Below are 23,774 nucleotides of genomic sequence, written 5' to 3'. Positions count from 1 at the left end.
CTCGGCAATACAGCAGGAAATTGGAAGCACCGGTAAGTGTGTGTGTATGTGTGTGTGTGTGTTAAATGGGGGCATAGGGCATTTCTGGAATGCCTTATACCCCTATATGCCACTCTGGCACTTAGGGGGTTAAAAGGCATATTAGGGGGCAGAGTGGCATATAATGAGGTATAAGGCATTTCAGGAGGCATAGTGGCGTTAAGGGGGCATTTAATAGAGCACTCTGCCCTATACCTCCCTATATGCCACTCTGCCCCATGATATGCCTTTTAACCCCCTAAATGCGAGAGTGGCATATAGGGGTATAAGGCATTTCTGGAGGCAGAGTGCTCTATACAATGCCTTTTAACTCCCTTAATGCCACTCTGCCTCCTGGAATGCCTTATACCTCCCTATATGCCACTCTGCCCCATAATATGCATTTTAACCCCCTAAATGCCAGAATGGGATATAGGGGTATAAGGGATTTCTGGAGGCAGAGTGGCACATAGGGGGTCAAAAGGCATACCATGGGGCACAGTGGCATATAGAGGGTTAAAAGGCATATCATGGGCCACAGTGCCATATTGGTGTGGCAAGCCTGGGGGCAGATGTGCGAAACTGGGGGACAGGCTGGAAAATACAAGGAAATAAAAACAAAAAAAATATTTTTCTCAATCATAGCTTTTATTTAAAAAAATAGTTTACATGAATTAACATTTACTGGTAAAACTTTTTTCCTTTAGGGTCGTCTTATATTCAGGCTTTTTCTTTTTTTCCTAAGTTAATATTCAGATTTTGGGGGGTCGTCTTATAATCGGGGTCGTCTTATAATCGAGCAAATACGGTATATAAATGTTATCATTCTATGGACATTTTGAGTGCCCGTATGAACCCATCGCTAGTTTCCTACATCGGCTATAAAACGTGCTACAAGGATGTAAATTTGCATTCACAATCTTCATGCGACATTCCTGGAAGCAGATCGATGCCTCAGTGACTCTGATTAATTCCATGAATCTATCTTTGTTTTTCTACCTTATATTATTTTGTAAAATAAATAGGCACATAATTAAAATCTTGCAGTATAATACGCATCCTAATTTATAACAGAATTGCACTGCCTCGGTTAACATCTGCTTTTTCATTATTTTTAGCCAAGTACCACAAAACTGTATTCTAATCCACATCATACTCCAAGTATGTTCATTGTTGCGCATTATACACTTTGAATTATTGTTATGGGGGCTTCTCTGTGCTCTTGATACTGAAGGCAAAAATAGATTATCCAAATATAATTTTTTAATTGTGGGGAAATCTCTTCTTGATCCCAGGAGAGATCCGATTGCCGTTCTGGGGTCAAGAAGGATTTTTTTCCCCTAGTTTGTTGCAAAATTGGAAAAAGCTACTGGATTTTTTGCCTTCTTTTGGATCAACAGCAATTAGCAGATGTGGTAGAGGCTGAACGCATGATGGACGCATGTCTTCTTAGCCTATGTAACTATGTTACTATGTACTGCCTAGGGCCCACGACCCAATGGTGGTCCTGCCAGTGGTCATAGTATGGTTAAATGGGTTGCACATGCCAGCTGCAGCTCCTGTATTATGAGTAAAGTCTAATGGCCTGCAAAGGGGAACCCTGATTTGTTACCCTGCTTAGGGCAAGTAGCATCTTAAACCTGGCTCTGGGAAAAGGTCTAAAAGGTTTGAAGGGTTCATTAAGAACTAGGTTTCTTTGTTGCAGAGCCTCTAGGTATAAAAGAAGTGATTTTTTTTTTTTTTATGCTAGCACAGAAAACAAATTTGGTCGGCTTTAAAGCAGCGTCCCTCAGGGAAGCTTTGTAGAACTGAAATTCAGAATGCTTGATAAAGACCACATCTGTCTTTCGGTTGCCCACTGGCAAATTAGCTTCTGTTTAAACCACCCCCAACAATACAAAAAGCCCTGGATATTCCCTGTTTACATGTCATCTTTAGTCATAACTGAGAGATTATAGATAAACGTTACGTGCCAGGAACTGTTTTTCATTTGGAATTCCATTTATCTTATTCCCTCTGTGCATTTTGTTTTTGTGTCTGAAAAAACTGCTTCTGACACTTGACTATACATATTTTGTAATCGAAAATGCCATTTTCGAAATTAGATATTTATTATATACCCATAATTATGTTCATATATTTAATTTCTTAAGCGTAGACTATACTGACAGCCAAATAGTTAAACATTAACTAGGTCACACTTTTTTAGTTTATCGTAATCGTAAAACATTTTATATATCTTATTTATCTGAATTTTAAAATAAATTATGTTAACTAGGGTACCATGAAGGCGCATCATATACAATGTGAGGTGGGCATGTGGGATCTGCGAATCAATTGTTGCATGCGCTGAAAAAGCATAGATGTTTCTATGATTCCACAGCTCAGCGGGACAGCTCTTGCGCAATGTTGGATCAGCACTCAGCAATGTTGGAGTTCAGTCCCCAATAAAAAAAGATTAGAGTTGAGAGACGCTTAACTTAGCACCCCTCCACTCTACACTCAATAGAAAACATTTGGCCCTAGACAATGTACAATTTGTTGGCTGGGATAAAGAATAGACTCTAGCGGTAACATTTTTATTATACTACACAGAATTCAGACAAAAAAGATCGAGAGAAATCCAAAAGGTCTTCGATGGGTAACATCACTAAACACAAGGTAAGATCGCCAGAAAAATATTATTTATTTTTTTCTAATCACGTCAGGATGAAAACAACCTGCTAGTGTATATTTTGCAAGATTTCCGTCTACAAAGCATTACTCGGAATGAAATTGAGGGGTACTTTCTCATTATGTGAAGTATTTTATTGCATTGCACTGCAGGAAAGTAAACAATGTCCATTCGTATGCTGGTGACAGCTTTCCCCTAAGGTGAACAATCCATCATCAACTACAGCACTGTGGTCTTGTTAAAAGAATATTGGAGTCCATTGTGCATATTGGACTGCAATGCATTTTACAGCACACAGATCAGTGCAGGCATCCCATGGTTTCCAGGTCGAGATCACAAATGGCAGGGAGAGACGGGATTAAAATTGACACTGGCACTTTAAAGCCAGTGGCCAATATGCGTGGCTGTACACCTTTGTCGCATGTAGCTGCATGTGTTGAGCTGGCAGCCGCACACTAAATGACAGTATCTGCCACGCAAGGACCAATAAAAGTACACGGGAGGCACCATTGGGCACCGGCCCCCCGGGCATAACAGCATTTCACTAGTGGTGATTCAAGTACATTGCAATGCTTAGCATAGCTTACCAACGTAACATGTCTTGGAACTTGGTAATCATGCCAAAAATCAATTGTTATGGATGGGATGAAAGGAATAGAAAGATCTTGGGGGGGGGTACATTTTAAAAAATGATTACTCTGTGTATATGCAACTTACCCTCAATAAATTGTTTGTGCATGTGTGCCTCTAGGTTTTGTATATTTTTCTATTTGCATGATGTTGTTCTTGATATCTAACATTACAATGTCAGGATGACACAGACACAAATTTGATCACAGAAATGATTCAGCTATTTTTGGATGGAGAGACGTTGTGCCCTTTGGCTCTGTCTGTCCTTGAAGACATCAATGGCCCACCTCATGACACTCTTGAGGTGGACCAAAAAGATCCTGACTGTTCAGCTTTTCAGCTGAGTGGGAAGATTGTCATATCCCTTCAGGGAGAGCCACCTCGGAAGATTCCAGGGTCCAATTTCCACTGTGGCTATTTCTCCATGTTCCAATATACAGATATCAACTTTCTTTATCAAGAGAGAGTGTTAAACTGAGTTTGCTACCTAGAGAATTGTGGTTTCCATTAATTAAATTAATTGTAAATTATGGAGAACCATCTCTGGCAAGTTTCTCCTGCAAGAAGGGCTCAGCTGCCCTTGCATAATGTATAGCTTAATTGACAAGATGTCATAGTCTAACTATGCATTATTTAGGGCCATACCAAACTCTTTTGGGGTTGAAGGTTACACTTACAATGTATAATGAAGTCAGTACATTTGAAAGCATAATTCTCTTGCAAACTCCCACCAGGAAAGCTTAATTGTTTCATTCACCAGAAAAATTTGCAAATACACCTCAGAGAATTAAGTAAATGCCTGCGCTTAAAACAATTATACAAGAGGACATTTATATGTAAGAATCTGTATTACAGTTTACAGACAAATACCACATTCTACTGTAAAAGTGTGTTTCCATGTAAAATGAGCATTTACAAAACATCTACGATGTGTACGGTTTAGCTTGTTAGTTTGTATGCAAGCGAAAAATTCATTTAGACAAATAATTTACTATTTCCTCTAAAAACATTCCCCTGAAGAGAGCTACTTTGTTCTTCACGCATGCCTTTGGGTAATCAACATTTCTCATCAAAGATACAAAATCATAGCTTTCATGTCCTCTTGCTACACCTATTACATTAATAACCCCCCACGGCCATGAATCCTTTTTATTAGTGAAGTTCACACAGCACCCTGCATTTTCAATTTTGCTGTGCCGCTATCCACTCTGAAGCAACAACAAATCTCAATATGAAGGCACAACTAGTAATCAGAAGAAGAGTCAATGCCGTAACACTTATGCTAAGGTGTGTTGTATGCCAAGAGGCAGCTGTCTGTGTTTATGGTAAGACGGACATTTGCATTCTACTCTTAGATAATATTCCCAATAATATTATATGTAACATGTCTCCCATGCTATAAAGAACGAACCTTACCATTTAGTGACATAGCTAAATGTTCACAGCAGCCTTTACCCCCTGCCCGATTAAAAAATAGGGCGTAAAATAAATCCTCCTGCCCCAGACCACCTTAAAACAAGGTGACAAAAAAAGGCAAAAACAGGACAAGAAAAGCACAGCCCAATACAGTGCATCAATTATTGTTAACCTGTGGGAAGGTTGGGAAGGTCAACTCCAACCATGGAATGCTTATTGGTATGGTTACTAAAGAACACCATAAAGGTAATGAGGAAGTAGGCATACACAGTGGTGTAATAAAAACTCACAATTACAAGCCCCATCATAGTAATTGTACAAAAAAATGAGAGGGGGACCGGAGGCCAGGGGTGAGCCCCTTGAAGAAACGGATCAAGATCTGGGCTGTAGAGGGAAACTCCTGCAACTCTAGGTCCCAAGCTTTATGATAGACCGGCACTTGAATTTGTAGCTGTGGGGTGTTCCACAGCCAATTTATACTATATTTTGTTACGAAGTGAGAGTCTAAAAGTAGGGAGGGTATGTTTTTGATTGCATAACTGTAGTTGGCCTTAAAAGACATAGAATCATAAGAGTCGATATTGAGATACAAATTAGATACTAGATATTTTAGCATAAGATAAATAAATAATCAACTATTACAGCAGTGCTGTAACCAATTGCCCAATTACGTTCTCAAATAAGCTGTGAGGCCACTGCCAACATTCAGGACTTCTGAAGGGATTTAGCTTCCAGATGGAATCATCAAGGAATCATTAAACTCCATAGAGAGATATGAAGAGACAAATACCCTGCCTGCGAACCGCTGCTTGTTACCCCTTGAAGCTGAATGTCATATTAACCACAGTCAGTGGAGGGGATTTATTAGACTCACTATTGTACGCATTTCCATGACATTTTGTATCTACAAAACTTTCTGTAAACACATTTTTACATTCTATTTATTTCTGGAGCATTTAGAAAACTAGTTTCTGTAATAGATACGGATGAAATGTATGTCATCATATGTTATATCTATATATATATATATATATATAATGTATATTATATTATATATGTGCTTTCAAATTCTTCTTATAACTGGCTTCAAAGCACACTACTATTACCATGTGAACACTGTAATTAGATGTGTTGTGGGATAGTGTCGTGGTGATTATGGAAATTTTCAAATTGTCAATCCAAACGTACACCACAATGTGCATAATAATTTATCTTCTTGTTTAACCAACAGCGAACTTCAAAATCGAGGTCAAAATCATGCAGCACAGATGAAGAGGAAGATCCCCCTCCGAAGGAAGCAGGACAGATGCACAGGTCTGAATTTGTTACGATATAAAGTCAATTATATATTAATGCTTCGGCTACCATACCTAATGGAAAAAACAAGACCTCTTCGATATGCTATTTTTTTGTTTTCTACCATTTGGCATGTGTTCAGGCTGTGTTTAATAACATACGGCCCTGTAGCTATAATACGACTGTAGCCGGATGCCGTTAAGGTGCCTAAAGTGTTCCTACTATTCCCCTTTCCCCCCGTCAGACATCATCTGATTTGTCCTGTCGTCTTGATTAGTCATAAATCATGTCCACGTTCAGACCTTCCATATCACGTCATTTTAAAAGAATTTAAGACAATCCCAGTATGAATTATCAAACAAATTATTGCTGGAAATGCAGCTGTGGTGTTTCACCAGTGTGAGATTTGCAGATACGGTCTAATACAAACTGAAGAGACCAGACAAATGATGGCACGCCTTCTACTCTTTAGCTGAAAGTATTCTAATTGCTGCCATGCGGGTAATGCTGTATTTATTTTGGGGCATTTGATTTTGCCCCAGAGGTTAATGTGGAAATAATACACTAGATGAAGGTAAAAATGCAGTTTGGAATGATTTAGTTTACAGTTCAGTAACTCTCTTAGTTACTACGTTTTTCTTCACCACCAATGCAAACCCAGGTAAGAGCCATATTAATAGTAAATTAACCCCTTGCTAGAAATGCATTTCCACTACGCATAAAGTGTGTAAATTCACTTTAAATGGCAATTCCCCCCAAATGGCAATTCCCCCCTTCATCACATCCAATATGCCTTTTTCTTTCCTTCCTGTACTATTTCTGATTCTATGGGACTGACCCAAATCTAACCTTTTGTATCAACCCTTTATACAAACAAACAAAAAAACTAACCATTAAAATGGTATAAGCTTATGGTGTTTTACTTTGGGCAACAACCATCATGTCCTACTATCTTATGAATAGGGTTTTTTAACCAGATTAAAGCATTTAAGCTCCATAATATAACATTAAAAACGGAGAAGCAGCTAAAACACAATCAAGTGAACGGCAAACATTTGCTAGGATTTGTCATTGTAGTTTAACTCTGCGCACTCCTGAGCTGTGTTGGCGATAATGATGTACGAAGTCCTCTTTATAACACGCTGGCCCAAGCTTTGACAGTTGTGTGTATTGTAATACACAAGTGACATCATATTCAACAGCTCTGTCCATTGGCTGTGTCTTTTATTACATTTGTTTATTGTATTACAACAGTTTTCACAAACATCATAAACATTTCCATCCATCCAGCTGTTCCTTCTACCTTCTTCTATAATGACAATTTTTCCTCTCCTGATTGGGAGAAAATGAAAATATCTTACTTTTTATTAGAATTGCACCAGCGAGGCATCAGGTTTATTCTTACAATCTAATTGGTTTTGCTCACAGTTCATTTTCTACTAGTCAATCTTTATTTCCTTGGTTTCTTTCTATCTTCTTTCTGTTACTTTTGTTCTTGTATAACTCTTGCCTTACTTTTCAAGAAGTATTGGAAATGAAGGGGGTGGGTAGGGTAAATGAAGTCATTACCTACAACTTCCTGTAGGTGGAGCCAAGCCACGTATGGCATCTTGCTTACTTGTGCTTGGATTGGTGGAGAAGAAGACTTTGAAAATGCGCATTACCGGTAAGAATGTGTTGCCTACCGATGTACTATATCAGTGATGTTTATCAAATAGTTATACAATCCACGGAAATGTTTTGTAAACTGTCTACCTCATTTTTAACCCAATGTTATAGTTTGGACAGAAAAAAGTAGAGCGCCGTATGTTATTGGACTATATGTACCACAAACCTCCGTCAGCCACTTGCTGTGTAATAGGCATACCTTATGGAATTTACATTTAAAATGTAGGTATCACTGCCGTTAATATATTAAGCCCCCCCCTCCCAAAAACAAAACACAGCTATTTTTATTTCTGACAATTAAATCATTACATGAGAATAACTGTCTAGTTTTGAGCATTACTCTTATGAAAGTGAACCTGAAATCTATCTTTTTTTTATTGAAATGTAACATTCATCAACAGATTGGGCCGACGAAGGAAGACCATGAAACTGTGTCGAGCTTTATCAGATCTGGTTGTCTACACAAACTCAGTGGCTGCACAGGACATTATAGATGATGGTAAGGTTTGAACATATTGATCCTTTATCAGAAAAAAGGCATCAAGTATGTGTAATATTTAAGAATGGTTTAACAATGGAGGCAATTCAGTCAACCTCATACAATGCCAGAAAGACATGAAGAAGGGTCACATCCTCCTATCTCTTTATTAGCCTTCTTGGTTGTTTTATGCTAAGACATGGATGTTAAAGTAACTGCTAGGTATGGGAAGTTAAAGTAAACCACCAGGAAAAAGGTTTGACTTTGGTACAAGGCTGCAGAGCCTTGAGAACTTGTTGTCCTGTACTGCCACTTGCTATTAATGGCACCTAATCTTGTGAGTAAGAAGCCTCATTGGACCCAATGTTATTCAGTGGAACAGTTTTACTAAATGTACCTTATGCAGATGCTGTAGATCAATGTAGGGACTGAAATGCTGCAGTGTAACATATGATGTAGAGATTTAATAGCCATTCGTAGTAACAGTAATAGTTTGTTTGTCCACATAAATGTTGTGCAGAATAATGTAATGGTTTTGGTGTTCATACATATTGTATATCATCAGTAATATCATAATCAATCAATCTCTGTCTACAAATATGTTGATGTATAGGTTAACTTTCTGTTGGTTATAATAGCTTTTTGATTTAGTTATAGCATGTGCTTAATGTTAGTTGAGTAATGTAGTTTTATGATACCATCCATTTGCTATAAAAGTACTTTGTCGCCAATGTGCTGCACCCGTGGACACTATGATTTGGGGAAAATTGTGTTAAAAAGTAAAGGGGGGGGGATCATGAATTCTAAAGACGGTGTTACACTGTCCCTTTAAGAAGCTGTTTCCAAGCTGTGCAGTCTTAACAGGCATTGACTGGTTACACTACTACTTCCATCACCAATGCTGTGTACTGTTCATTGTAAAATAATATGTACCCGCAAAGTATCCTTCTTTGGAATGCAAATCCTTTTATTTCTCTTCTATTTCTTCTCATCTAATGCAAGTGTGTTCTGTAATGTGCATGTTCAAAGTTTGACCCAGCAACATCCAAGAAACTTGGCTTACCTGTCCATGCTGGGTATTGCTGTACTCTGGATTGTTTTTCTATTTGCACATATCCTCGGAAAAATATTGCATCTTTTTTACTGTAATGTTAGATAATGATTGTCACTAACTAAAAGACGCCCCTAGTACTTAAACAATATATAAATGCTTTTGTTCAGAATAGAAAATCAAATAAAAGTTCTGACGCATGTTTCAACTATATTTAGGTTTCAATACCTTATTAGCCACAACAGTGACAGATTTGTTATCAAGTTCAACCCAGATGAATGATTACCAATAATATATTTAACAAGACAAGTCAGGAGGAGAATGACATTGGTTCAGACATTAAATCAAAGCTCAAGCACCACAATAAAATATGTAAGACGTAATTGAAACTTTGGGAAGTGGCCAGCTTAAAACAATGTTGATAAAAAATGGTTCCACTGGGGCTGAGGATAAATATAAACCCCACTAATCACTTGATAGCCTCTAGGGAGATTTGTTCATGTTGTACTTGGTACATCATTGCTTTATTAATGTAGTCTTGTTTATGTCCTACAATTACCTTGTTAGAGACATCAAACAGGCCCTCAGTATATATCTAATAATCTTATAGTCCAACCTCAATATAGTCCACATGAGAGATGACTGGAAATGGTTCATAGCCACTCCAAACCATTATACACAGTATATTGCGTTCTGGGACCGTTGTGTCAAGGATGTAGTCTAGTCTGGACTGGCTCCTACAAACTATTTCAAGAATTCTCTAACTTCTAATAATACCTAACACCAATAATCAATAATATTGAAATTCGTAGTTCCTAGTCTGTGTTTAGATAGGGTAGGCTTAGGTTCTGTAGGGAGAGTGCAGACTAGGTAGCAATCTTGGATAGGTTATTGAGACCATGAGTACATGTTTTAGTATAAGATTAGCACACAGAACTTAACTTCCATTCCTATTAAAATATCCTGTCCTACCTAAGAATCAAACAGCTTTTTGCACAATTTTACTAATTTTATTATTAAATAAAGGTTATGTTTTAGAACTTCCCTTTTTCCTTTTGTTTTTTCTTTAATAATATTTTTTCTGGGATTTAGTTCAACCTTGTGACCCTATTTTATTTAAAGGTGTAGTGGCTCTAGTCTTTTTTTATTTCAAAAGAAAGCCTTATGTGTCCGGAAAGAAAAAAATATTGCAAAAACATGGAAATCACTCTAGTTGTTTTTGGAAAACATTATAAAATAACCCTGGTCCTCAAAGAGTTAAGCTGTCTATTTTCGGATGAACTAGCCGTGTCAACAGACAATAGAACTTGTATTCTTCTCTATTTTCATATAGAAATTTTTATTTCCGTATTATATTTACATTTCTACTGACGTATTTAGAGGAAGCTTTTGGGTCAGTTATGGTCTGCGATTTGAGCATTTATAATAATTGTGTGTCTTCCTGACATCGATCCAAACAATGCAGCTTATCTTATTTAGGCAACACAAATGCCTTTTTGTATCATGCTTGCAGTTATTACATTACTTAAAAGGTTCATACAAAAGCAGTTTGCCTTGGTCTTTTCTGCTCAGCACAATGGTATTTGGAGCTAATAAAGCACTATACGATGCAGAACATTTGTAAGTATTTGATATTGTGTGTTTTGGGGAAAACGCAATGTATTCTGTTCCTTTGTGCAGTTATACACAAAGTAACTATTTATAATAGATAGCTATGTTACAAATATATGAAATTATAAAGCTATATTTTCATTGAGGTCGTTTGGGTGCATGTTTTTTGTCCAGTGCATTATATGGCCAGTGGTTCCATTTAAATCATATGCATGTACCGTGCTGACCTGTTTTTTTTAATAGGTTTTGCAATACTTGCATGTGCATAGGACACTATCTGGAAATAGAAGCTGGAAATTAAAAGTATACCCATTTTTATGTAACCCCTATATTTACAATGAGCCATATAAATAGACAGTCTGGTTGTTCCATAAGCCCAGTGACTATAGCATGGTGAAGAGATATAAACGTACACCTGTTTTGGGGGGGGGGGTTGTTGTTTTTGTCCCGTATTATATTAAAATGCCCAATAATTACATAATAATAAAATACAGATGCAATCAGGTCACCATGATTTATGTAATCCTGCGGCTCTCTGCAAAGAGTAAATAAACCAATGTGGGGATTTATTGAAATCTAGATATGATAGCATCTGTTTCTACAGTGTTTCTGATTAGATGAAACATCGTATGACCCTTTAAAGGTTTACTGCCGTTGTAGAGCGTAAGTGGTAGAGAGATGGCTTGTTCATGTTTTTTTTATGAGTTAGACCGTGCCTTTCATTATTCTTACCCTTTTGGTTCATATACCAATCATCCTAATCTCTTCTCATCTCCTGAAGTAAAGGTTATTGTGGGTGAACAAGGATTCTTTTTCTCACCAGCGCTAGAAGTTATATGTGGAAGCTGGTGTTATATTTTAAGGTCAAATTCTGTGGATTTTCACTTACACAACATGTACATGCAAGTCTGAGCCATGTGAAATATACCCCATGAAAAAATGTAGTTGAATATATTTTGTGGGATATAAGATGTAAAAACATTTTCTACAGCATTTTTTGTGGCTTAACCTATTAATACCTCCATCTACACCTCTTCACTTGGACAACTCATATCTACTTTTGATTTCCAATACCACCTAAATGTAGAGTGTCACCCTAATCTTTATCTCCTCTCCTGTCCTTTCACCCTCTCGTCTAACTCGCCTGACTGGCTATCTTTCTTGAATCACATCATGGATGGTGTCGCATAACCTGAAATGCAACATCTCCTAGACTGAGCTTCTGTTAATCCCACTATCCGCTCCAAAATTCCAGACCTCTCTTTCACCGTTGACAACTTCCCCATCCAACCATCTGGCAAAGTTTGCTGTCTTGGTGCCACACTTGACTCTCCTCTCTCCTTCGTCCCTCACCAAATCCTGCCATTTTCAACTGAAAAACATCTCCCGAATCTGCCCATTACTCACATAGGAAACAACCAAAATACCACTCCGAATCCAATTCAAACTCGTGATCCTGATTTGACCCTTAACAACTCTGCACCCCCTTATATCTCTGCCCTTCTATCCAAACACACCCCTAACCGCTCTCTTCGTAACTCTCATAACTTTCTTCTACCATCATTACCTCTTCCCACTCCCACATCTAGGGTTTCACCCATGTTGTACTCTGGATTTCCCTTCCAGTTCTGTCAGAGTTTCTCCCTCATATGCAAATTTCAAAAGCTCTTTGAAAACCCACCTCTTTCGAGAAGCATAAAACCTTTCCTCATAAGACTTTCAGCCACCAATTCATTGTTTTCAAGGTAGCAACTTGTATTTTACCATAGTGGGGTTAAGGAATGGGCTGGATGTGCTTTTTTAACAAGCAGGGTACCTTGGTTGATTACAATGATAGACTGTGACATGATAGGGGTCCTAAAGTTGACACTGTGCCGGAGAGATTTTTGATGGTGGCCCTGCCATTGGTTGAGCTGATGGATTTTTGGTTTAGTGCCTAGACTTCAAACTTAATATGCAGCATCCAAGCATTAGAGGCCCTGCTGTGTATCAAAGCTCGAGCTTTCTGATCATCTTCTCTTATGAAATCTGGCTTTTGACTGATTTAATCAACTTTCATGTATATTTTTTTAGGCTCTGGAGGAAATGTTCTGTCCTTCAGCGAAACAAGAGCCCATCAGGTGGTTCAACAGAAATCAGAACCGTTTATGTTATACAACCAGAAACAACTCACCAGGATTTATCCATCTGCGTACAGGATAGACTCTAGCAATTTTAATCCCGTGCCATATTGGAATGCAGGGATTCAGCTGGGTAAGCAGAGTCACTCGGGCTTCCATTTAATAAAGGCCACTATTTTAATTACAAGTTTGGAATAATGAGGAATCATTTTAGACATCTCTTCCTTATCCCCCACACGGAGTGCCTGTTCTAGCAGTGACAATACTTCACTCATTATAATAAATGTGTTGCCTCTCTCGCATTGTACTCGTGTGATTACCATTGTCTCTGTGTCTGCAGTGGCCCTAAACTATCAAACAGAGGGACGCATGATGGAATTAAACCGTGCAAAATTCAAGGTGAATGGTAATTGTGGATACGTCCTGAAACCTCAACAGATGTGCAAAGGTATTTCAGCTCTTTCCTCCAACATATAGACATCTTTAAAGGCAATCTGTCATCAAAATGTCACAATGTTATATCCCCCTGACAATTTCCCTACAATTTCCTGCTGTTAAAAGCGTTATTTGTGAGTTATTGTCGGTAGACGTTCGTGAGTATCTTTAAATGTTGTGTCTGTATAGATATATGTGTCGTTAAATAAATGGTCTGTGAGAAGGGACCAAATTGCCTTCTGAGGCCAGTGCTTTCTTGGATTTATGGAAAGCTTTGCCCTATTTTACATCTATTTTAATGAGATCATTTGAAATGGTTTTTCTTGCTCAGCATTGGGTTTTAATTACCTATTTATTTAGGCTGCCTGTTCATTTGTTTTATATAACTTAATATTCTAAACAGAAAACCTAAGTAACTAGAATGTATAATCAGCAACTTTGAAAATTTCAGTGAACTCCATAGTTTCCAAGTACTTGTCATGAATTAATGCAGTTTGCCGTTTTGTTCACAAAACACTTACGGTGAGGCTTAAGGTGGTGGATTTAATTAGGGATATTATCAAAGTTTATCATTATTAATGGTTGGTGCTACATTTCATATCTGGTGAATTGTGATCTTGTGTGTTTCCATTGTGTTATAGGTGTGTTTAATCCATTTTCTGGAGATCCCCATCCTGCCAGTCCTAAAAAACAACTTATTCTTAAAATAATAAGTGGACAGCAGCTACCGAAACCCCCAGATTCCATGCTAGGAGACAGAGGAGAGGTAAGGTCATGATTCTCATTAAAAAAAATTAAGTAAAAAAAAATAAAAAAAAAATTAAGTAGTATTTCATAATTAATAATTAAAAGGCATTAAAAACCCCTGGCCTTTTTTTATTTCTGATTTTTATATATTCAGGGTATTTTTTGTTTAGCATTCCCCCCACCTTTCGTTTGGTGCATATTTAATCATTATGACTGTTTGCTGCGCAGATAATTGACCCTTTTGTAGAAGTTGAAATTATTGGACTGCCCGTGGACTGTTGTAAGGAGCAAACTCGAGTGGTCGATGACAACGGTAAGATTACTATTCTTTTGTTTTGTCCTGTGAGCGATAAAATATACCAGACTGTTTGACCTGTATTTTTACTAGTTCAGTAAAGAGTGTGTTGATGCACAGAATCTTATAGAAAATCTCTCACCCCAGAGGCAATGAGTTTGCCTAAAAAAAACTCTACCTTAACATTTAGTTCACATACCCTGATGTCAACAGCAGCAATGTATAGGAATTGGCATGGTATATGACTGCACATTACAACAATATCTGGGATTTGCCAACAAATCTGTGGGGTGTCTTTTTTTTTGTTTTTTGTTTTTCTCAGTTTTAAATTAACAATTTTATTGTGAATATTTTTAAATATAAAATCAAAACTCTACAGTCATATATTGGCAGAGGCCTACACAATATACTTTGTTTACCCATCTGGGTTCACATAGGAAACAGGGTTTAAAACCTGAAATATAAATAATAAACTAAAGGTTATACAAAAAAAGGGTTATTTTTTACTTGTAATCCTGTACTTGTATGTGTCTTTTCTGTAGTGTACAGTACACTAGTGAACTAGTATCGATTCTCATTATCTGATTTATAATTGGGGTTTTTTTGGGGGGGGGGGGCAGATGGTAAGTTAAAGTTACTCTTAAAGTATCTATCCTGTTGTATTTAATACAGATTTTTAATATGGTCTTGTCTAAGTGGGGAGGGAAGGATCAATGGTCTCCCTTACTGTCCCATCCACCCCCCCCCAAAAAAAGCCCTGAATATCCCTTCACCCAGTTATACAATAATCTCTAGTTGGTAGATTTCAGAATGCTCTTGAATTCAATGCATCTTATTCTAGACATGAGTTTCTAATCAGTAAAAGCTACTGACGTAACAGGGCTTGCATTGGAAGTACTTAGAGGCCCCGCTGTAGTCTGTTGTATTATACAGAGATCCCGAATGACTTCTCGGTGCAGCATAACATATGTTGGAGTCCTTTAAAATCCAGGTGTTTTCAGCAGGATCTTCTGAGTAGATGGAGCCGCGCTGCCCTGTAAGTGTTAAACTGCACGGAGGCATTCGCACAGCAATCATATCATGTATGCAGCTACTTAAATAACCTGCACTATGCTTATGCTTTCGCTTATGACTATTTTATTTCTTGCAAGTATAAATCTTTTATACAGTATGTGCAATACTCCCATTAAGAAAAAACTACAGATTCCGTTTGATATATCTAAGACTTAATTTGGCATATTTCAGCTGGAAGAGCATAATTGTATATAATTGTATTAACCATCCAAATGATAAAACATTTCATTTTTTTTTTTTCTCTTACTTGCCTGCCATATATAACAATAAAATTACCTAATGTCATTCGAAGACAAAAACCTTAGACACAGGGGAATGCCTCAGTGCTAACTAAAACTAACACGATAATACATGTAATTATGAGGAGTAGGAGTTGCAAGTACTAACAAAAGGTTTGTCTTGAAAATGATTTAATAAGAAATGTGTGCAGTTATTATAGTCTGAGGAATGTATTGTTTTATAAATTGACTAATAAGAGTTGCCAGATTCCAGAGCCTCGATTCAGTGACCCATTTAAAATCCAGGCTCTGATTCTTCAACTGGAAATGCTTCCAAATTTAATATTTTTTTACACATTTATTATTTTTTTTCTTTTCATTTTTGAACACCACAACCGTCTCACTTGCCTGCCGTATGGAACATAAAAATTACTAAATGTCATTTGGAAATTAAAACATTAGACACAGAAGAACACCTCAGCACAACCTTAAAGTAACAAGATAATGTATATAATTTTCAGGAGTAGGAGTTATTAACTTCGGTTTCTTTTTATTACTTTTTTTTTTATTTAGGATAAACTGTATCCAGTTATTTTACTATTAAGAATGTATTGTGTTATAAATGAAACTAATGGGAATTGCCAGATTCCATGGGCTTGTTTCGATGTCAAGTCTAAAAGTCCAAAAGACTTTTTGCTGCAAATTAATATTGCACACTAAAAGCAGTTGAAATCCCAAGGCACAAATCCAAAGACGGTTGCTAACTGCTCAAATGCACCTAAATATTTAGTTAGAGAATGCCCAGTGTGCACTGATTGCACGTGGAAACCACCGTGCGACTGATAGCATCAAAGGCAAACTTCTGATGTGAGTGCGTTTCCACAGCTGAAGCTTATTATGCCTAACTGGCTTGTGGTGTGAGTTTCTTTTAATGCTTCTATTTACTCCTGTGTTAGATATTTTAATTTTGTTTTTTGTTTTGCAGCCTATAATATGTATCAACCAATATAATTAAGTTTTAAAAAAGAGCATAATCACGTTATAGTAATGATGGCTTTGGAAGGTTAGATAGTCGCTGGTACACTGTGTTTTTTGCCTCTGAGCACGTATTTATTTCAGCTTTGTATGGTACATTTTTGACCACTGTTAACACCAATTAAGGGTCATTGAGTCTAACCCCAGATTTTGAGAAAGGAGCTTGTAGTGCCTTAAGAGTATTCCTATCTTTAGCGGGATTTATCATCTTGCGCATGTTATAACAATACTGCATTTTCCATTTCAGTGCTTTTTACTGAGGTTGCTATAAATTGGTATCGCTAAATTATAGCTTGTCCGTTTACAGACATGTGCGGCACTGCCTAGAGTACTTGGTATAGGGAAGATAACATTGCTGTGCCATCTATTAAAATGGGCATCAAGAGAAACTATGGGGCAGAAATAAAATGCATCTCTTTCGTAAAATCTTGTTATTAGTATGTAACCAAAGTACTGTTAACACTAGACATAAATGAGCAATTCCCATTCTGCTAAGGAATGCATGTGGATTTCAAATGGAGCACCTTTAGTGTGATTGTATGTGCAATTGATATTGAAATGTTCTTCATGGTTTACAGGTTTTAATCCAGTGTGGGAAGAGACCCTCACCTTTACCGTTCACATGGCGGACATTGCATTGGTACGGTTTTTAGTGTGGGACCACGATCCAATTGGTCGGGATTTCGTTGGACAAAGAACCGTGGCTTTCAGCAGCCTCATGCCTGGTAAGCACAGCGATAGCTAGCCTGGTATGGTCTTGCGGGTGTATTACCCTTCTTAACTAGACAATGGTATTTTATATGTAACCAATTATATAGCAAAACGTAGTCCCTAAATACAAAATGTCTTTGATCCTACCAGGATATCGCCACGTTTACTTAGAAGGTCTGACCGAAGCTTCCATATTTGTCCATGTCACTATTAATGAGATATATGGCAAAGTAAGTAAAACTTATTTACATTCTGAGTTCATATGTTAGCAATATGCATTGGCTCAGATGAATATACGTTATCATCATGTATTCTCTCTAGGCCAAGATTTGCAATCATATTGCTGTTTTTACTATGATTGATTTTAAACTATTCAGGATCTGTGTATATAGGTTATATATATATATATATATATATATATATATATATATAATATATATAAATATGTCTTTATTGGCTCACTAATTAGCAGACTGATTAGAATTCACCTTACTTGTTATAGTTATTCTTCATGTATGAAGCACCCACTAAATCGGTCTGTTCGTGTGTGTGTGTACATCAGGGGAGGTGTACAGCCTGCAGACCCCAACTGGCCACCTAGCCCATACTAAAGCTTACCCCTGCTCTACAGGTTACTTGCTGGGTACATGCATCTGCTGGCAATGCTCATACGAGAGTATGAAAATGTTATGATCCACTGTGTGTACATTATTTGGCAGTTCCTGGCCTTTTAAAGTCCTTCCCAGTCCATGACATATGAAAATCGAGCCCTACTTTCTAAAGTTTACAGAAAAATGGCTAGATTATGTTATGATAGTTCTCCCAATAGCCACCTCTCAAAGCAGCACCCTCTTTCAAAATATTGATGGCAAGATAGTGGTGTGGTTATGCTATTGTAAAAATACCAATCTCCTTGCCAAATTCTAGTTTTCATGAAATAACTGGCTATTTTTTTTTGGCATGATTCTGTTAATATTGGCTATAAGTGAAATAAATATTGTGCATTAAAAAACAAAATTTGATGAGAAATGTGAATCAGTCCAAATAGTGATATGCATGATGGTGTACGACTAAATAAATGTGTTAAAAATTAACTTTTCTTTCCATTTCAGTGGAGCCCCTTAATCCTCAATCCAAGTTATACTATATTGCACTTTTTAGGAGCTACAAAGGTAGACATCATGGCTTCTGCTGAGTGTCAATTAACTCCAGCTATCATTACCAGTCACTCTTCACTCGAGCATGAAATAGTTGAACACTGTGATTTTACGCATCCCATGCATTAAACATAGTTGTTCCAAGTCGTAATCTATTACTGTCATACACTTTGTAGGTCAGATTGTCTGCTAATTAGAAGTTGTATGCAGTGAGGGGTTACGGTGGCTGTGGCTTAATTACTTGGAGCTTTTCATCCCTGCATGAGTTTTTCAGCTCATATTGATATTCAATGTACTCCACGCAGGTTGTTTTTTTTTTTGCGTCTTTCATCCATTATTAATTTTCATTATGTGTAAAGAAAGTGTTTTGACTCTTGTATGATTTCGTATTCTGCTCTTTACAGAACAGACAGTTTATTGGTCTTAAAGGGCTTTTTCATAAGAATTCCAAGCACAGTTCAGTTGAAAGCAATGGTCACGTACGGAAAAGATCAATCGGAGACCGCCTCTTGAGACGCACTGCCAGTGCACCAGCAAAAGGCAGAAAGAAAACCAAGATGGTATTTCAAGAATCTACAGAGAGTAAGGACATTAGCTGTGAGGTATCAGGTGCTAAAGAAAAAGAAACTGTGCTCAGGAGAACTTCCAGGAGCCTACAAGCACGCCCTGTATCAATGCCTGTGGACAAGCTCCTTCTTGGGCCTTTTGAACCTTCAATGTCAAACACTTCAAAAGATACCAAAATACATGACCCATCTTCAGGTGAGATAGCTCAGTATGGAGTCTCAGCCATAATGTGCGTGAACATAATCGAACGCAGAAAGCACAAATGCAATTCTTGATCTTCTCTGAAGTGTTTTAAAGCAGATGTTATAAAGGGACTACACGAAGATGTGGTTCCACGGGACACTGCAGCATCTGAGGGAGGATCTATTCTTATCGTAGAATAGTGGGGAAGCAACTAAATCCAGTCCTTCTGCTTGGTAGATTAAATCAAGAAGAGCTTAAAGGAGTTAAAAGATTGACTAAAGCTTAGACTGCAAAACTGAATAAGTTAAGGAAAATAAGAGGAGTGGATGTAAAGCGAAACATGGCTAAAATTCAGAGAAAGAAAATGGTTATTTATTTCAATTTGGGATTTGCCATATCAGTGAATAATGTATGCAGGTCATAAAGAGACTGTGGTTTAAAACAGTTTGCTGCATGTTCTCTAATGTTATCTAAAGACACGACTTGGCTTGTATTGATTTGGGGAATTATGGCAACATGCAATGCCAATTGGGTTGCAGGGTTGCCCATAAGAACCATGTGGTCTATATGCTATTAGGATAGGAGGTCAAAAGAAAGTTTTTTTCACAAACGTTTATGTGTAACTTCTCCTGTTTGGAAGTGGGAAGAGGTAATGTGTGTGCCAATCAATGGTTTACTCCATTAGTAAATGCTGAGTGAAAGAACTACATACAAGCATGAAGCAATTGTGGTGCTAATGTCTTTAGGACACAATTTATGTATTTAGAGGTAGTTCCATATCTTATGCCTGTGGTTTCGAAATAAGGTACATCTCAGTGAAGGGGAGACCAAAAATCGATTTAATACATTTATCTCTGTTGTCGTATTAATTGGTGATTCTTTAAAAGAAGCATGGTGCTGTAATGGTGGAAGAAGGTATAATTCCTAGGCGTACCTAACAGGATTTTGTGACAAGCATCTGGCCCTTGCAGTTTTCGGTAATAAACTAGTAATTAACCTTTTATATTATGTTGTTACTTTTAACTACAATGTGCATTTGAACTATTTATATAAGTATAGCTCTGCACAAAGGTCTTGAGTTACGAGTAGAATAGGAAAATGTTTGTAACATACACAGGGCTATCACTAAGCCATATTGTTTGCCTCTTGGGGAATACTCGATATGGCACTCTCTGCAAACACGTAGTCTGCCTTATGGGAAATCTGGACCTGTCTATATGTATACGCATTACAGAAATTAACTAGATTCTAATCTGCACAGACAGTAGGAAATTGAATTTTTCCCTCGTGTCTTATTGGCAATGCAGTTCTGTATTTTCCTACTTAATAATACAGAGACTCTGACTTCCTATTATGAAAGAATATGATGTTTGAGTGCCTTATTAAAGGGAGTCTTTAACATACATGGAGACACAACTTTGTGTTAAATAAAAAATAAGCAAATATTGTATCTGACAATAACCCATATTTTTTAAGAGGACATATCCGTATTCGGAATGATCAAATCCTGAAATTCCCATTGACATCTATAAATCATTTGCATGATTTGATGTGAATTATTATACTGCCATGTTGCTGTCATTATGCTTACTTTTAAGATGTTAACATAGTTATTTTATGTTTTATAGTACAGATCTGACTAGGAAACTTCACAAGGTAATGCAATGTATTCAGTATGGTATCATATTACCATTACTTGCAACAAGTATTACATCACATGTCGGATGTAATAATAGACTTTCAAGGAAAAGTCCAACCAAGTTGCCATTTTTGATTTGTGTCTTCATTTCACGCCAAACCTTGTTTACACAATGCACAGAATCATAATGTTGTGTCACTTTTCCATTAGTTTGTCTTACAAAATATATATGATGCAATTCATTTATTTTTTGTCTGTTTTGGTTTCATAGGAGGATTGGATGGTAAAGTCAGAAGAAAGTTGTTTATAGAAGATTTGGATTTTCCGATTCCTGAAAATAATTCACCTGCACCATTTTCTGCATGTACTTCTAAAGATTTGTGCCAGACTAAAGCTACATGTAACAAACCCATTGTACATAAAAAATGGAAGAGTTTACACTTAGACTATGGGAAGCGGAGTGATGATGAAGATATTAGGGAGTTTAATGATACCTTTACCAGTGAATCGGATGACGAAAATGAAAAACCAAAACTGAATGGCTCTGTGTTTCAAATACCTGCAGAAAACAAAGCATCAGATTATGATATGAAAGTTGAATTATTTTCGATTACTGCTTTATCAAGTACCATGTGCTCAGACATCAATAATCTACAATCCACAGTAGCTGTGATGGAAAACGATATTTCCCATGTTATAAATGAGTTACCTTCTGTTACTCAGAGTGAGCTTGGAAGTTCAGTGTCTGCGCTTATTAAGCAGTTTGACCTCACCGAAGACAAAACCAATTTGACTTGTGTCTCAAGTTTACAACACCCAAGTAGCCACACCAAGTTTAGTGAATATTCTGAGATTTTCACACCTGGCATCTACACACCTAAAAAGTCCGTGTCAGGTTTGAAGCAGGGAAAAAATGTATACTCAACCGCTGAAACTACTGTCTTCTCTAGGCCAGACGCAAGTGAATATTCAGTCTACACAATTATTCATGAAGAAGACCTTCCTCCTGATGCTAGTTGCTCATTGATGGATGCAAATCAATTAAGTCGTTCGGAACATAACGTCAGAAGTTCACCTTGCAGATCCCCCTATCCTGAATTAAAACCAAACCCAGCCAAAATACGACAAGCTAGTTCAGAAAGTCAAGTGAATTGTGGTTCATTTGCTTATACTAACAGGATCCAGCCTGATAGATCTCAAAATCCCAGTAAAAGTGCTGCAACTGGTAATACATCTCAATTTTCAATGAATTCAAGTGCCAAAGACAAAAGGCAACGCTTGCCTTGTTTGGCAGAAAAACAGACACTAAACATAGATAAACATCCAAAGAAAATCTTCCAGAATTATACATTACACACAGATGTCCATGGGACTGCATCATATGGGCTTTCAACCAGTCATATGTCCGTCAGACAACAAGATTCTGACCAGCTTTATCAACATCAAGAATTTTATCAAAAGCAACATATAATGTGTGTTCCCCAAAGGGCCAGAATGAAGAGCTGCAACATGTCCACATTCAACAATTCCAGTGTTGGAACATTCCAAGGTAACAAGGAACCCAGTACATGCAAATCAAAAAGTCTTGGTGATCTGACATCAGATGACATTTCTTGTACTTTTGACAGCAAATACAAACGAATCAACAGGGGCTTTCTCTCATCGGGCATTGTGGAGGAAAATGCATTTTTGGCAAAAAGTAGACCTCAATCCACGGATACATTGACAGAACAGTTGCGTAAATTGATGCTGTTTGACAAAGACGACTGTAGTAAATCATCTGTTTGTGAAGATGAAGATGATCCTAAACCTCTAACTCGAAAGCTGTCCTCTAGAAGTCAAAGCAGGGTCAGGAACATTGCTAACCGTGCCAAGGAACGTCAGGAGGCCAATAAGCAAAAACACAGCAATCCCAACCTTAATGAAGTTGTTCTTCGAAACAAACAGCCTACACCTTCTCAGACTATAAACAGACATTCCACTGGCTCTTATATAGCAGGGTACTATAACAACATTAACAGAGAGAGCCTTGAAAGGAGAGGCATTCCAGAGGGTGCATGTACTTCTCAAACATATAGATATAATGATCCCTTTTGTATAGATCATTTCAGTTATCAGACTGAGCCAAGCAATACTGATGAACCTGAAATATATTTCCTACTAAGACTGTAAATTGTATATGGTCCCCCAATTCTGTGTTGTTTACAAGATGGACAGTTTTATTAGAAAGTGCTCCTGTTGAGCTTTTAACAGCTTGACTATCACAGAGGTGAGCAATGCACAGTGTTAAGATATTTTGTTCATTCCTCTGGCCTTCAAAGGGTTAAGTTACACTGCAACTTTTATTTTTTCTTTATCGTGTAGTCTTCCTTTGGTTTTAACACTTTGGGTGCCACTGGAGAATGCGACAAATGCCATGGCAATCCATTAGGCTCAACTATACCACTTAGTGGTTAAAACCGCTCTTAATGTTGACAACTGTGTAAATATAATCTTGTACTTTTTCATATACATGTGTCATTTTTAATTAAAATTTTATTTGGGGGGAAAAAATATGTAACTGTGCATGCAATCAGCCTGAATGCTCATGGTGTGTAATATGTAATGTGCATGTACAGTTAAACTGAACAATTTAGTCAATTTGCACATATCAACTGATATACCATTGCAATAAAATATGAAATCCCCTATTTCCTTTAATATTTTGTTTTTCTTTTATTGATTCACCAATACATAAGGAAACTTTTATTT

At 37.2% G+C, this 23,774-nt stretch overlaps 1 protein-coding gene across 1 annotated transcript in view; it reads left to right on the top strand.

Annotated features, from left to right (window-relative positions):
* Positions 1 to 23,195, top strand: part of LOC149300338 (1-phosphatidylinositol 4,5-bisphosphate phosphodiesterase eta-1-like) — a 48,032-nt gene extending 24,837 nt beyond the window's left edge. Inside the window, exons 12-23 of the mRNA XM_089485299.1 lie at positions 2,614 to 2,679; positions 5,970 to 6,052; positions 8,104 to 8,201; positions 12,916 to 13,095; positions 13,303 to 13,410; positions 14,039 to 14,163; positions 14,373 to 14,457; positions 17,345 to 17,491; positions 17,628 to 17,707; positions 18,590 to 18,649; positions 19,039 to 19,396; positions 21,295 to 23,195. Of these exons, the coding sequence (XP_089341425.1) occupies positions 2,614 to 2,679; positions 5,970 to 6,052; positions 8,104 to 8,201; positions 12,916 to 13,095; positions 13,303 to 13,410; positions 14,039 to 14,163; positions 14,373 to 14,457; positions 17,345 to 17,491; positions 17,628 to 17,707; positions 18,590 to 18,649; positions 19,039 to 19,396; positions 21,295 to 23,195 (3,291 nt within the window). The remainder of the gene's footprint in view (positions 1 to 2,613; positions 2,680 to 5,969; positions 6,053 to 8,103; positions 8,202 to 12,915; positions 13,096 to 13,302; positions 13,411 to 14,038; positions 14,164 to 14,372; positions 14,458 to 17,344; positions 17,492 to 17,627; positions 17,708 to 18,589; positions 18,650 to 19,038; positions 19,397 to 21,294) is intronic.
* The last annotated feature ends 579 nt before the right edge of the window (positions 23,196 to 23,774 follow it).

This window comes from Sceloporus occidentalis, unplaced genomic scaffold (assembly GCF_023333645.1).
Source record: "Sceloporus occidentalis isolate IW3139 unplaced genomic scaffold, rSceOcc1.0.p SCAF_25, whole genome shotgun sequence".
NCBI classification, from domain to species: domain Eukaryota; kingdom Metazoa; phylum Chordata; class Lepidosauria; order Squamata; family Phrynosomatidae; genus Sceloporus; species Sceloporus occidentalis.
This window is presented reverse-complemented; position numbering and strand designations above follow the sequence as displayed.